The 13,525-nt window shown below is 49.8% G+C and overlaps 1 protein-coding gene across 3 annotated transcripts in view; it reads right to left on the bottom strand.

The window, feature by feature from the left end:
- The window catches only part of ESRRB (estrogen related receptor beta), a 186,757-nt gene that overhangs the window by 54,888 nt on the left and 118,344 nt on the right, over positions 1 to 13,525 (bottom strand). For all 3 annotated transcript variants that reach the window (XM_054530862.2, XM_054530861.2, XM_054530863.2), the window contains exon 2: positions 5,297 to 5,706. In XM_054530862.2, coding sequence (XP_054386837.2) covers positions 5,297 to 5,706 — 410 coding nt within the window. The remainder of the gene's footprint in view (positions 1 to 5,296; positions 5,707 to 13,525) is intronic.

The following is a 13,525-nucleotide window of genomic DNA, read 5'->3' as shown; positions in this document are numbered from 1 at the left end:
TTACAGGCAGGAGCCACCACACCTGGCCCAATTTTCAGAGATTTCCAAGCATTTACAGGCACTTGCGAATGGCTCATTCCATGACTTAAGCCCTCTGTCCACACAATAGGACTGAAAAAAAAAAAAATGACCTGAATATTAGGTGCTTAGGAGACTATGTCCTGGTTTGGAGCACAGTGCTACGCCTGTAGACTCATGGGCACTAAGCAGTAGATTGCAGCTACCTGGGCCAGGCGCAGTGGCTCCTCCCTCTAATCCTAAGCACTCTGAGAGGCTGAGGCAGGAGAATTGCTTGAGGCCAGGAGTTTGGGACCAGCCTGGGCAACATAGCAAGGCCTCATCTCTACAAAAACAAAACAAAACAAAAAACCCACAACAGATTCCAGCTTCTTAGGGACAGAACCACGTCCCTTTCTCTCCTGTTCCCCCTCTGCACCTTACTCAGAGAGGGACTCAAAGAATTCACTGAGTTCTGAGTTTGTCTCTGTGGTTGTCCAATTCTAGGTCATTTTTCTCCTCTCTGTACTTTTCCTAGTTTTCCAGATTTTCTACAGTTGCTATGTTTAGAAACAACAAAATCTGGCTGGGTATGGTGGCTCATGCCTATAATCCCAGCACTTTGGGAGGCCAAGGTGGGAGGATCACTTGAGGTCAGGAGTTCGAGACTAGCCTGGCCAACATGATGAAACCCTGTCTCTACTAAAAATACAAAAATTAGTCGGGCGTGGTGGTGCATGCTTGTAATCCCAGCTTCTTGGGAAGCTGAACTGGGAGGTGGAGGTTGCAGTGAGCTGAGATCACTGCACTCCAGCCTGGGCAACAGAGCGAGACTCTGTCTCAAAAAAAAAACAACAACAAAACCTAAATCTTTGTTAGAACAAAACCAAAGAGTTAATAAAATAACCAGAGCAACCTGTCAGCCTTGAGTTTACTTTTCCCTGTCCTGAATATAAACCTCTTTCTGGTTACGAACTTGAAACTCTCCTTGTGGAAAGAGAAGAGGCTGCAGCAGTTCAGTTCCAACTGCACAAATGCTGCTGTTCGTCTTTTGACTTCTACGAAGAGATCATTATCCTTTTCGTGGTAGCAAGTAATTAAGACTATTTACAAATCTTTCATGTGGACTCCTGACTTGCTGAGAACATTCGCAGACAACTGGGCCTCTGTCAAGCATGCAATAGGATTTCTGAGTTTACACACATTAACCTCTGCTTTCAAAAAATGTGATTCAAAACTCTCCAGCCCATCTAAGAACAACATGGTGAGAAGAAAATGTGACTGTCTTCTAACAAGCAATTATTCAAAAACTGACCTCAAAGAGTCTAAAATAATGGCAACCTCTCCAAGACCACCTTCCAATTTAGAAAGAAAAATGTTGTTATCTCGGTAACTTCAGTTGACTTAAACATTTATGTTTGTCAAATATCTAATGATTTGTGTAAAAACCATCAGACTGGAGGTTCTCATTCCTGGCTGAGGCAAGAGACAGCATCACCATGCAGTGCTTTTCAAATACAGAGATCCCAGGGCCTTCCCCCAGACTCAGACTCAGGGTGTATACAGCGGGCAGAGACCAGGGTGCATTCATTTTTATGTCCTGGAGGCCAGCACAGTGCCGGATACAGACGATGCTCAAAAAATATTTGCTTGACAAAGATGGTAAAGGGGTCCTTCTGGGATATTTAAGAAAACTGAGGTCTGGGGTTTCAGGAAAACTTGCTCTACGGTTTTGCACTGCTAGAATTTTTTATCATGTTTATTTTTGTAAAAGGGCTCATTTAAGAAATAAATCAATTTATGACCGGGCACAGTGGCTCATGCCTGTAATCCCAGAACTTTGGGAGGCTGAGGCAGGTGGATCACTTGAGGTCAGGAGTTTGAGACCAGCCTAGCCAACATGGTGAAACCACATCTCTACTAAAAATACAAAAAATTAGCCGGGTGTTGTGGCCAGCACCTGTAATCCCAGCTACTTGGGAGGCTGAGGCAGGAGAACCACTTGAACCCAGGAGGTAGAGGTTGTGGTAAGCCAAGATCACACCACTGCACTCCAGCCTGGGTGACAGAGTGAGACTCCGTCTCAAAAAAGAGAAAAGAAAAAAGAAATTTATAACTAAAATAGCTAAAATAATCTGAGTCCTGTTAGATCAAAACAATTATTGTTTTATTTAAATATATGTAGATTACAAAGCTTATTCTATAAGATAAATGTGTCTGTTATTTTCATAATAATATGTCTTAAATTATATTGTTAAAGTGAAAATAATAATCACAAACATTTGTTTGGCACTTACTAGGTGCTAGGCTATATTCTAAGTGCTTTATATATATTAACTCATGTAAGCTTCTTAACAGCTCTATAAGGTAGGAACAATATCTCACTTTTTATTTTTATTTTTTAAATATTTATTTATTTATTTATTTATTTATTTATTTATTTTTGAGACGGGTTTTTGCTCTGTTGCCCAGGCTGGAGTGCAGTGGTGCCATCTCGGCTCACTGAACCCTCTGTCTCCTGGGTTTAAGCGATTCTCCTGCCTCAGCCTCCCAAGCAGCTGGGATTACAGGCACCTGCCACCATGCCTGGCTAATTCTTATATTTTTAGTAGAGACAGGGTTTCACCATGTTGGTCAGGCTGGGCTGGAACTCCTGACCCCAAGTGATCCACCCTCCTCGGTTTCCTGAAATGCTGGGATTACAGGCGTGAGCCACCACGCCCAGCTGACATCTCACTTTTTAGAGGAAGTAACTGAAGCACAGAGAGAAACAGGCAGCATGCCCAAGGTGCAGCTATAAGGGGACGATGATGGAACTCTCTGACCAGGAGCCCTGGTGGTTAGCCAATGCACCACACCATCTCAACTCATATGTGGAAGTGGAAATATATCCAATCTTAATGTCTGCAATTGGTTTCATAAATAGATTGCCATCTGAAGAAACTTAAACACATAAATATTTGTTGAATAAACAGAATCATCCCGGGGAAGCTTAGCCTGCCTCTTCTTAAAGGGAAATGAATGGGGTAGGTACATTCTGGGGACAGCAAGGCAGGGCCCTGGAAAGGGATCTGATGCAGGGCAGGATGGGTGGTTCCTGGGTGTTCTCCTGTCTGGTCTGCAGTTTTTGTGCCAGTTGGATGGCACCAGCTCACTGCAGTGACCTGCATGAGTAGGGATTTTGTCTATCCTATCACCAGTACCTACAGCCTGGCTTGGTGCTTTGTAGGTGCTCAACAGATACTTGACTAACTGAATGAAAGTGCTCTACCCAGGGCCTGATGCAATTAACAGTCACAGCTATCGGCCAGGCACGGTGGCTCAGGCCTGTAATCCCAGCACTTTGGGAGGCCAAAGTGGGCCCAAGTGGATCATTTGAACCCAGGGGTTCGAGACCAGCCTGGGCAACATGGTGAGACCCCATCTCTATTAAAGATAAAATTAACTGGGTGTGGTGATGTGCACCAGTGGTCCCAGTGGTCTCTCTCTGCCATGAATTTGATGACAGCCCTGTGGGGGCAGGCCCACCATTCTCCCCAATTTATTCTCCCCAATTCACCTCGTGGTGACTTTACAGAGCAACCCACCAGGGTTCTTGCACTCCTTTGTCAGAGTGATTCACTCTAGTACCCACAGAAAGAGGCTGCCACCCCCATGGCCATTGGAATGTGACTCAGCTGATATGTAAATGTATTGAAAAAAAGCTTATGGGCGTGGTGGCAGCGACTGTAGTTCTAGCTACTTGAGAAACTGAGGTGGTAGGATGGCTTGAGCCCAGGAGTTCAAGGCTGCAGTGTGCAATAATTGTGCCTATAAATAGCCACTGCACTCCAGCCTGGGCAACATAGCAAGAACCTTATCTCTCTTTCTTTTTGAGATGGAGTCTCACTCTGTTGCCCAGGCCTGAGTGCAGTGGCCCAATCTTGGCTCACTGCAACCTCCACCTCCCGGGTTCAAGCGATTCTCCTGTCTCAGCCTCCCTAGTAGCTGAGATTATAGGCACGTGACACCACACCCAGCTGATTTTTTGTTTGTTTGTTTTTTGGTATTTTTAGCAGAGATGGGGTTTTACCACGTTGGCCAGGCTAGTCTTGAACTCCTGACCTCAAGGCCCACCTTGGCCTCCCAAAGTGCTGGGATTACAGATGTGAGCCAGTGTGCCTGGCCCAAGACTCTCATCGAAAGAGAGAGAGAGAGACAGAAAGAAAGAGAGAGAGAGGAAGGAAGGAAAGAAGGAAGGAAGGAAGGAAGGAAAGAAGGAAGGAAAGACAAAGAAAGAAAGAAAGAGAGAAAGAAAGAAAGAAAGAAAGAAAGAAAGAAAGAAAGAAAGAAAGAAAAGAAAGAAGGAAGGAAAGAAAATACAGGTCTTAAAAGATAGGTCAAACTGGGATCCAGACAGGATGGGTTGAGAGAGAGAGAGAGAGAGAAGAAGGGAGGAAGGAAGGAAGGAAGAAAGGTAGGTCTTAAAAGATAGGTCAAACTGGGATCCAGACAGGATGAGTTCCTGTCCTGATTCCAACAGGTCTGAGTCTTCTACAATGAGAAAATACTCACATATTATTATTTTAATTATTATTTTGAGACAGGGTCTCGCTCTGTCTTCCAGGCTGGAGGGCAGTGGTGCCATCACAGGTCACTGCAGCCTCAGACTCTTGGGTTCAAATGATCCTCCCTCCTCAGCCTCCCAAGTAGCTGGGACTAGAGGTGTGTGCCACCATGCATTAATTAAAAAAAAATAATAATAATGATGGGGTCTTACTGTGTTGTCCAGGCTGGTCTCAACTCCTGGCCTTGAGCTATCCTCTGGCCTTGGCCTCCCAAAGTGCTGGGATTACAGGCATGAGTCACCACGTCTGGCGTTTTACTTGTATAAGTAAGACAAAAACAAGGTGAGGGACGCTTTGTATGTCCCGTAAGTCTGGAATTGCAGGGCAAATTATGTTATATTTTTCCCCCGCACAAAATAAACTTTTTGAGGGACACACATTTGACAGTGTACTCCATACCAGTGAGAAGCACCCAGGGTTTGGCATTCCTGTGGATTTTCTTTTGGTTTTCTGGGGCTCTGCATGGGGGGACTGAGGGGGTGGGGAACGCATGTCATCTCAACAACAGTCTTGCAGCTGTCCAGTGCCAGAACGAGAAGCCCTGAGCAAGGGAAAAGGCGCCCCACAGAAGTACCGCTCCAACAGCGCCCAGAATTGGCAGTCTCTGGGAATTCCTAGGGCTTCTGCCGGACCCGCAGGCACGGCTGCCACCCCCAACCCTGCGCCCAGGCTCCGCGAGGCCCACCACGCACCTTGGATGGTCCTCTTGAAGAAGGCCTTGCAAGCCTCGCAGGAGGCCACGCCGTAGTGGTAGCCAGAGGCAATGTCCCCGCACACGAGGCACAGGCGCTTGGGGATGGCGTTGAGCATGTACTCGCACTTGATGGCCGAGTCCTCCATGATGCCGCTGGCACAGTCCTCGTAGCTCTTGCGGCATGGGGTGCCTCCCAGCCCGGCGCCTGCAAACATGGGTGGCGAGTCCAGACCGTTGGCGTGGGTGCCCAGGGCCAGGCCAAAGCCGCCGCTGGCGTCGGACGAGCCACTGGGGCTGTGGTGGCTGAGGGCATCGATGCCCGAGGACGGGCTGGACGGCTCGGTCTTGATGAAGGAGCCGCAGCTGGAGCCCAGGTGCCTGTCGTCCGAGGACATCCTGTTCAGCAGCCTGTGGACACAAATCAGGAAGTCAGCCCCAGCAAGGTGCGGTGGGTGTGGTGGGCGAGTCCAGCCCCGCAGGTAGGGTGGCTGGGAAGGGCTCTATGCTAAGGCTTTGGTGCGATAAAATAATGGTGGAGAAGGTCAACTGGTCTCCCCTCGGCACAGCTGGGAGCAAGTTTCTGGCATTACCTCCAGAACCTTTGGAGGCCTCAAAGAAACTTTATTTTGATCAATAAACTTCAGCGGTCCAGGTGTGGTGGCTCACACCTGTAAATCCCAGCACTTTGGGAGGCTGAGCGGGGAGGATCGTCGCTTGAAGCCAGGAGTTTGAGACCAGCCTGGGCAACATAGGGAGACCCCGTCTGTTAAAAAAAAAATTAGCCTGGCATGATAGTGTATGCCTGTAGTCCCAGCTACTCAGGAGCTGAGGAGGGAGGATTGCTTGAGCCCAGGAGTTTAAGGCTGCAGTGAGCTATGATCACACCCCTACATTCCAGCATGGGTGGTACAGTAACACCCTATCTCAAAAACAAACAAACAAACAAAAAACCTTCAGATTAGGCACTCTAGTGCTTTGCAAATTTCTAGTTTGAGGGTGACACAAGATGGAAACTAGTCAGCCAAAATGTTTGGCCAACCTTCCTGCATAACAATAATACACAATGGCTACAATTTTTTTTTTTTTTTTTGAGATGGAGTCTCGCTCTGTCGCCTAGGCTGGAGTGCAATGGCCTAATCTCGGCTCACTGAAACCTCCACCTCCCGGGTTCAAGCGATTCTCTTGCCTCAGCCTCCCAAGTAGCTGGGATTACGGGCACCCGCCGTCATGCACAGCTAATTTTTGTATTTTTAATAGAGACAGGATTTCACCATATTGACCAGGCTGGTCTCGAACTCCTGACCTCAGGTGATCCATCCGCCTCGGCCTCCCAAAGTATTGGGATTACAGGTGTGAGCCACCGCACCCAGCCAATGGCTACAATGTAACAGTCCTGGCAGTCCAGCTTTGGCCCAGAGACTCTAAGTACAGTGACCTGGCTTAGAGCTTCCCTGGGACCCCTACCTTCACTAAGATCGGAACCAGAGGCAACAGGTCATTTGGCCAGTTCAAGAAGGAATCTTGTGGCAAAGGTACCAGCCAGATTGGCTGCCCTCTGGGTTTTGCCACTGGTCCAGAGCTGGTACCAGAAGGCATGTCTGGAAGGTGGCTCCCAAACCCCCACTCTCTCATTTCCCTTCATAGAACCCGAGCAGGCCAGCTTCTACCCAGCCTGCCTGTCCCCCAAGAGACATGTCTCCATTGGAAAGCTTGAGGGAGCATTCTAACCCCAACCCTGAGCATCCTGCAGCTATTTCTACCCACTAAGCCTCCCCACCCACCCACAAAATCCAGGTGAATTACCAGTATGGCAAGATCACTGTGTGGGATAACAGAATGTTTCCCGTAAACCAAGCCCCTCCACCCCGGCCATGCTGGTGGAGGAGAAGGCGGGCAAGGGTGCTCCCCTCCCATATTCCAGCTCCCAGGATGAAGGGAGAGGACCTGTCCTTCTCTCAACATGGACAAGAAAGACAGCTGAGCTCACACCTGGGAGATTAAGGTGTGTGTTCAGGGAAACCCAGCTGTGGGTCACATTCCAGCCAGGATTGGGTCTGAGGGTGGCCTGGGTGGTGTTGATCTGTCCCTGTCCTCAACTGGCTGCCTCACTCCCTGAGCCTCCCCTATGGAGGTAGAGAGGAGGCTCATGCTTATGCCTGGAGCAGGTGAAAGGAATGAGGGAAAGATCTTGGAGAGGAGCAAAGGATAGGGAGGTCATAGGACAGCCCGCCAATGGAAAGACGACTCTTGGGTGGCAGGGATGGTCTCTCCCTCTTATCACACCCACAGAGCCCACTTGCATCTTGCAACCCATGGCCAAATAACAATGCCACAAAATGTGTCTGTGCAACCTTATGGTGGGGAGAGGCCTCCACTGTCCCTGGTCTCATTAATGGTTAATACAAATTAACCCCTCGTGGCTGGGCGTGGTGGCTCATGCCTGTAATCCCAGCACTTTGGGAGGCCGAGGCGGGTGGATCACTTGAGGTCAGGAGTTCAAGACCAGCCTGGCCAACATGGTGAAAGCCTGTCTCTACAAAAAATTCAAAAATTATCCGGGCATGGTGGCACCAGCCTGTAGTCTCAGCTACTCGGGAGGCTGAAGCACAAGAATCACTTGAACCTAAGAGGCGGAGGTTGCAGTGAGCCAACATCGGGCTACTGCACTCCAGCCTGGGCGACAGAGCAAGATTTTGTCTCAAAAATTAATTAATTAATTAATTAATTAACCCCTCCTGAGGGGCTGCCATTGACTATGGCCAGAGTCAAGGAACTCACTTTCCCATAGACCAGAAGCTGGGAGCTACAGACACAAAGATAAAAGATAACCTAAGGCTCCTACTCTCCAGAAGTTCACCAACTCCCAAAATGCAGTGTGTGAAGACAGAGACTCCTGGGTCTCTTCTGTTTCCCGTGGAATGTCCCTGAGTCCTCGGAGACACCCTCCTGTAATCCCCAGTCCCCTGGTTGAGAATCTCCTCCAGGCCCTTCTACATCTCTGTGATCAACTCCCTGGGCACTGCCACACACCTTCTTCCCAACCACCAGTGGAGTCCCCAGGAAAGACCATCAGCCTGGCAGGCCATCATCTGCAGGGGCATGTGATGAGCCAGCAGGGGCGCACCTTGCTCCTCAGGCACCCTTCCACGAGGCAGGTAGAATAGAGCTGACCGCACCATAACTTTTAATCCCCTCCTGCTTTCCTGATGGCCGCTTTAGGTTTTGCTTTTCACAGGAAGATCCTAGGGCTCTGTGAAAAACCCTGCTGAGCAAGACAGCTCCCAGATCCCAGGGGCCTTCAGCCCAAACCTTCCCCAGGCTGCAGAGGGCTCCAGAGATCTCAGGAGATACACTTGACATAAACAGTAATTACAGCAGTGATGATGTAGTGAGCAAGTGCTCTATGTCACCTGTTTCAGATCTGTGCCTTGATGGATAGAGGCATTTGCCCCAAAGAAAGTAAATGGAAAGCTCCCAGCCCCTCCCAGGAGAGGGCAGGCCACAGTTTGCCCAACTGCCTCCTCGCACCTGTCTCATGGCTGGACAACCCTGAAGGACACCAGAGTGGGCAGCAGTTTGCTCCCCAAGCCTTGGTTTCCTCTTCTGCTCCCCTCCTTGATTCAGAAGGATGAAAAGTATCCTGCATCCTGCAGTGTCTGGGCCCCACCTCCAGGCCCTGGATGAAGACCCTCAGGGCTGAAAGGGAAGCAAAGCAGATGCTGGCCTCTAACAGGGTTGGTGTGGGAAGCCCACTATTAACTATCAGGGTTGGTGCAGGAAGCCTGCTATTAATTTAGAGCCTGAGTCTCAACTCAGGGGTATCTAGTAATTTCAGTCCTCCAGCTTTCTCATTTCCATGATTTTTTTTTTTTTTTTTTTTTTTTTTTTGAGATGGAGTCTCACTGTGTCACCCAGCCTAGAATGCAATGGCGTGATCTCGGCTCACTGTAACCTCTGCTTCCTGGGTTCAAGTGATTCTCCTGCCTCACAGCCTCCTGAGAAGCTGGGATTACAGGCGCCTGCCACCATGATTGACTAATTTTTGTATTTTTAGTAGAGAGAGTTTCACCATATTGTCCAGGTTGGTCTCAAACTCCTGACTTCAGGTGATCCGCCTGCCTTGGCCTCCCAAAGTGCTGGGATTACAGGCGTGAGCCACCGCGCCCCGCCTCATTTCCATAACTATTATTTTGGCCTCCTCAGCATGCCTTTTCCAGGAACTATCAATGTGTATTTTTTGCACCTACTATGTGCCAAATGCTGGCCAGATAATGGGAACATGACAGGCACAGCTCACGATCTCAAGACGCTCATACTTTCGTAGGAACAACAGACAGTAAGCCAACACAAGTGCACAGAGCGCCAGAAAGGGCCGTGCGGGTGCCATGCTGATGGGGGCACTGCTGCGGTGCTTCTGGTCTTGCTTCATTCATTCTCTCATTCTTCATATTTTCAGACTATATGAAGACCCCCAGAAGGCCACAGCTTCTTTTCTGGGTTGAAAGTTCCTTCCAGGCTCTTCTGCATGTTTTCCTCACTCTCAGGAGTCGCCCAGCTTCCCCTCTCAGAGGCTGGGCGATACCAGCGGCTGCCCATCAAGCCCCAGCTGCATGTGAGACACCTTCTTCCGTGCCATCTTATTTAATCCTCACAGCCTGTCCACTCTGCCCTCCTACCCCACCTTACAGAAGGAAAAGGCTGGAGCTCAGAGCCTGTCCCATTCACTTGAGTCCTGGGAGAAGCTGCAGTCCGAACCTGACTGCAGGTCCACGTTCGTTGCTTCACAGCACTCTGCCTCTCTGCTACCGGGCCTGGGCAAGAGCTGCTCCAGGCAGGGACCTCATCTTTCCAACCCCCCAAAATGCAGACAATGTCTGACTGCCACCCAGAGTTCCAAATCCTGGAATCCTGTCACTGCTCTTTCTTTTTCTTTTTCTTTTCTTTTTTTTTTTTTTTTTTGAGACAGAGTCTGGCTCTGTCGCCCAGGCTGGAGTGCAGGTGTGCGATCTCGGCTCACTACAACCTCTGCCTCCTGGTTTGAAGCGATTTTCTTGCCTCAGCCTCCCGAGAGGCTGGGATTACAGACGCGTGCCTCCACGCCTGGTTAATTTTTGTATTCTGTTTTTTTGGTAGAGACAGGGGTTCACTATGCTAGCCAGACTGGTTTTGAATTCCTGACCTCAAGTGATCCCCTACTTTTACCTCCCAAAGTGCTGGGATTAGAGGATGGGCCACCACCCCCAGCCTCGCTGTTATTTCTTAACCTATAAAGTGTCAGAATAGAGAACTCTCTGGAAGCAGAGGGGGAGAGAGGCACAGTGCTCTCTGGGCTGCCTGGTTCCTGATGCACCAGGCAGGGGAAAGAAAGTTACTGGAGAGGCCAGATCCTCTGGGAGACCTGCCCACTCCCTCCATCTGTCCTTATCCCCCAGGACCTCATGTGTTCATTCATTCCAATGAAAAATTTAAAAGCAGGCCAGGTGCAGTGGCTCACGCCAGGCGTGGTGGCACATGCCTGTAATCCCAGCTACTGGGGAGGCTGAGGTAGGCGAATTGCTTGAACACAGGAAGCAGAGGCTGCAGTGAGCCGAGATTGTGCCACTGCACTCCAGCCTGGGTGACAGAGACCCCGTCTCAAAAAAAAAAAAAATATATATATATATATATAAAGGTGGGACAGAGGGAAAGAAGTCCAAGAAGACAGAGAAGATGTAACCAGAGGTGTGGGAAAAGGAAAAAATAGAGCACGTCATGGAAATGGGATGAGCAGAGCCATCTAGAAGGGCAGTGGGCAGCAGATTCCATCCTATAAGGTCAGGTGGAGTGACAAGGGGCAAGTATCCCTGCACTTAGCAGTCAGGAAGTGGCTGGGGACATTCACCAGAGTGGGGTTGCCGCATGGTGGGGACAGAAGCCTCATTGCAATGGCTGAAAGTAGTGAATGCAGACAATTCTTTCAGGAAAATTGGCCATGAAGGGTAGAGGACTGGGTGGAGCAGGGGTGCCTTCATGAAAACCTTCAGGCAGCACCAGCTATCTTGTAAACAAAGCGTGCCCTCCTGGACTTGGAGGCTGTGGCGTGGGGAAGGAATGTTTTATTGTTGTCGGTACTAATTGTCAGCTTCTTTGATGAGAAAGGGGTGTGTTGAGAATGTAAGGAATTTAAGATATTTAAAAATTAGGTATCCATACCTCCCAGTTGGCCCTGAGCAATCTCGGTCCTACTGCTGGCCCAGTGTCATTACCATCACCGCCCCCACTTCTCTCCCTGAAGTAGATCATGAATCGTATGGCTACCCGATGTTAAATATTAGTGGTAGAGAGCAAAATCAACACTTAAAGGCTGAAGACACAAAATCCATGTCAGCTTTTTGCAAACTGTACTTCAATCTTCATCGGAGGCAGCTGAGGGGCTTGGTGAACAGGTGGCTTCCTAGACCTGATCCCACTGATGTCATATTTTGAAGAAGCGTCTCTGCAGGCAGGGCCCAAGAAATCTACAGGGAGGTTTCGTTTGGTTTTGGTGGTGCAGTTGTGATTCTTAAGGGTGTTGATTCTTAAGGGTGTGATTCTTATGGGTGTGATTCTTAAGGGTGGGGTACCACTGGAAGAAGTGATGCCATCATGAGAGGATCTTGTAAGAGTTTGCAAGGAATCCGGCCGGGTGTGGTAGCTCACGCCTGTAATCTCAGCACTTTGTGAGGCTAAGGTGGGCAGATCACTTGAGGCCAGGAGTTCAAGACCAGCCTGGCCAACATGGCAAAAACCCATCTCTACTACAAATACAAAAATTAGCTGGGTATGGTGGCATGCGCCTGTAGTCCTAGCTACCGGGAGGCTGAAGCAGGAGAATCACTTGAACCCGGGAGGCGGAGGTTGCAGTGAGCTGAGACTGTGCCACTGCACTCCAGCCTGGGTGACAGGGCGAGACACCGTCTCAGAAAAAAAAAAAAAGATAAATAGCTTATTCAGTAAAAGTGAGAGGGAAGGTTGGCTGTACAGATGAGAAGTTTGTAGGTGGCAGAGGGGGGCATTGAGTGAGGCCCTCTTTTACCCCCCAAACCCACCCACACCACCTCCACTCAGCCTGTAGTGACTCTGTGAAGTAGGAGGGACAGGGAGTGAAGGCAAGGGCTGGAGGGCAGGAGGACTAGGAGAAGGAGGAAAGTTTGCAATAGTAACTGTGGGACAAGGCGGGAGCAGAAATCTGGGACACAAAGGTTCTCCAGGCCCCTTAACTCATGATGCAGGTGCGACAATGCAAGGGCACCCCATCTCCAGCGGCTGAGACCTGGGTTTCCATCCTTGGCACTACTGACATCTGGGGCTGAGTGATTCCATGTGGTGGGGCTGTCCCAGCACTGCTGGATGCTCAGGAGCACCCCCGGCCTCTACCCACTCAATGCCCATAGCACCCTGCCCCCAGATATGTGAGCCAAAACCTACAGACATTGCCAAATGTCTCCCTGGGAGCAAAACTGCTGAGAACCACTGACTTAGAAGTATGAGGGAAGAAGGTGGACAAGGGAGTGATGTCAGAAAGGACAGGATTGGGAGAAAATGGAGAGGCGGCGATGGTGGTCTCCTGGAGGCTGAGGCTGAGGTCCAGCAGGAGGAAGCAGCAAGAAAGCTGGAAGGTTGGGAGACGGTGTCTAGGCCTGAGATTGGCACTGCAGATTTCAGAGGTGGCCTTGGGGTGGTGGCCAAGCAGGTGTCCAGGAGGAGTAGCTGCAGGATGAGGCAGGAGGCAGCTGACCCTTTTGTTCTGGGGAGGAGTGGGGAGTGTCAAGTCCATCATCTGTGGTTGGCTGGGACCCAGTTCCCCACCGGATCGATAACTATTGACTCTTCATGGGGAGGGAACAGACGCCCATCCAAGCAGCCTTTGAAAGGGCAGTAGTCAGTGGTCGAAGCCCCTTGGGGCATCATTTTCCCTTTGATTCATCTCCTAACTGGAGCTTAGCAAGCGCTGCCCTGGCCTCAATTTCACCCCCATCTGATTAAACGCAGCCTCCCTCGTGCCCCAACCCAGCTCTGTCCCGGGCCTTCTCAGTAGCCAGCATGGGACCCTGTTCCTTTCACAGTCTGATCCCCAGGGGACACCGAGCTTGCTGGGGGGCTCTTCTGCCTTGGCTGGACATTGCTCTGCTGGACCACAAAGCAGTTTGAAGATTTTCCTAATGCAGAGACCAGGGGAATCTCAAAAGTTCTGAATGAAACTCAAATT

Source organism: Pongo abelii, chromosome 15, assembly GCF_028885655.2.
Source record: "Pongo abelii isolate AG06213 chromosome 15, NHGRI_mPonAbe1-v2.0_pri, whole genome shotgun sequence".
NCBI lineage: Eukaryota > Metazoa > Chordata > Mammalia > Primates > Hominidae > Pongo > Pongo abelii.
The sequence above is the reverse complement of the archived record's forward strand: the minus strand, read 5'-3'. Positions and strand labels throughout refer to the sequence as shown.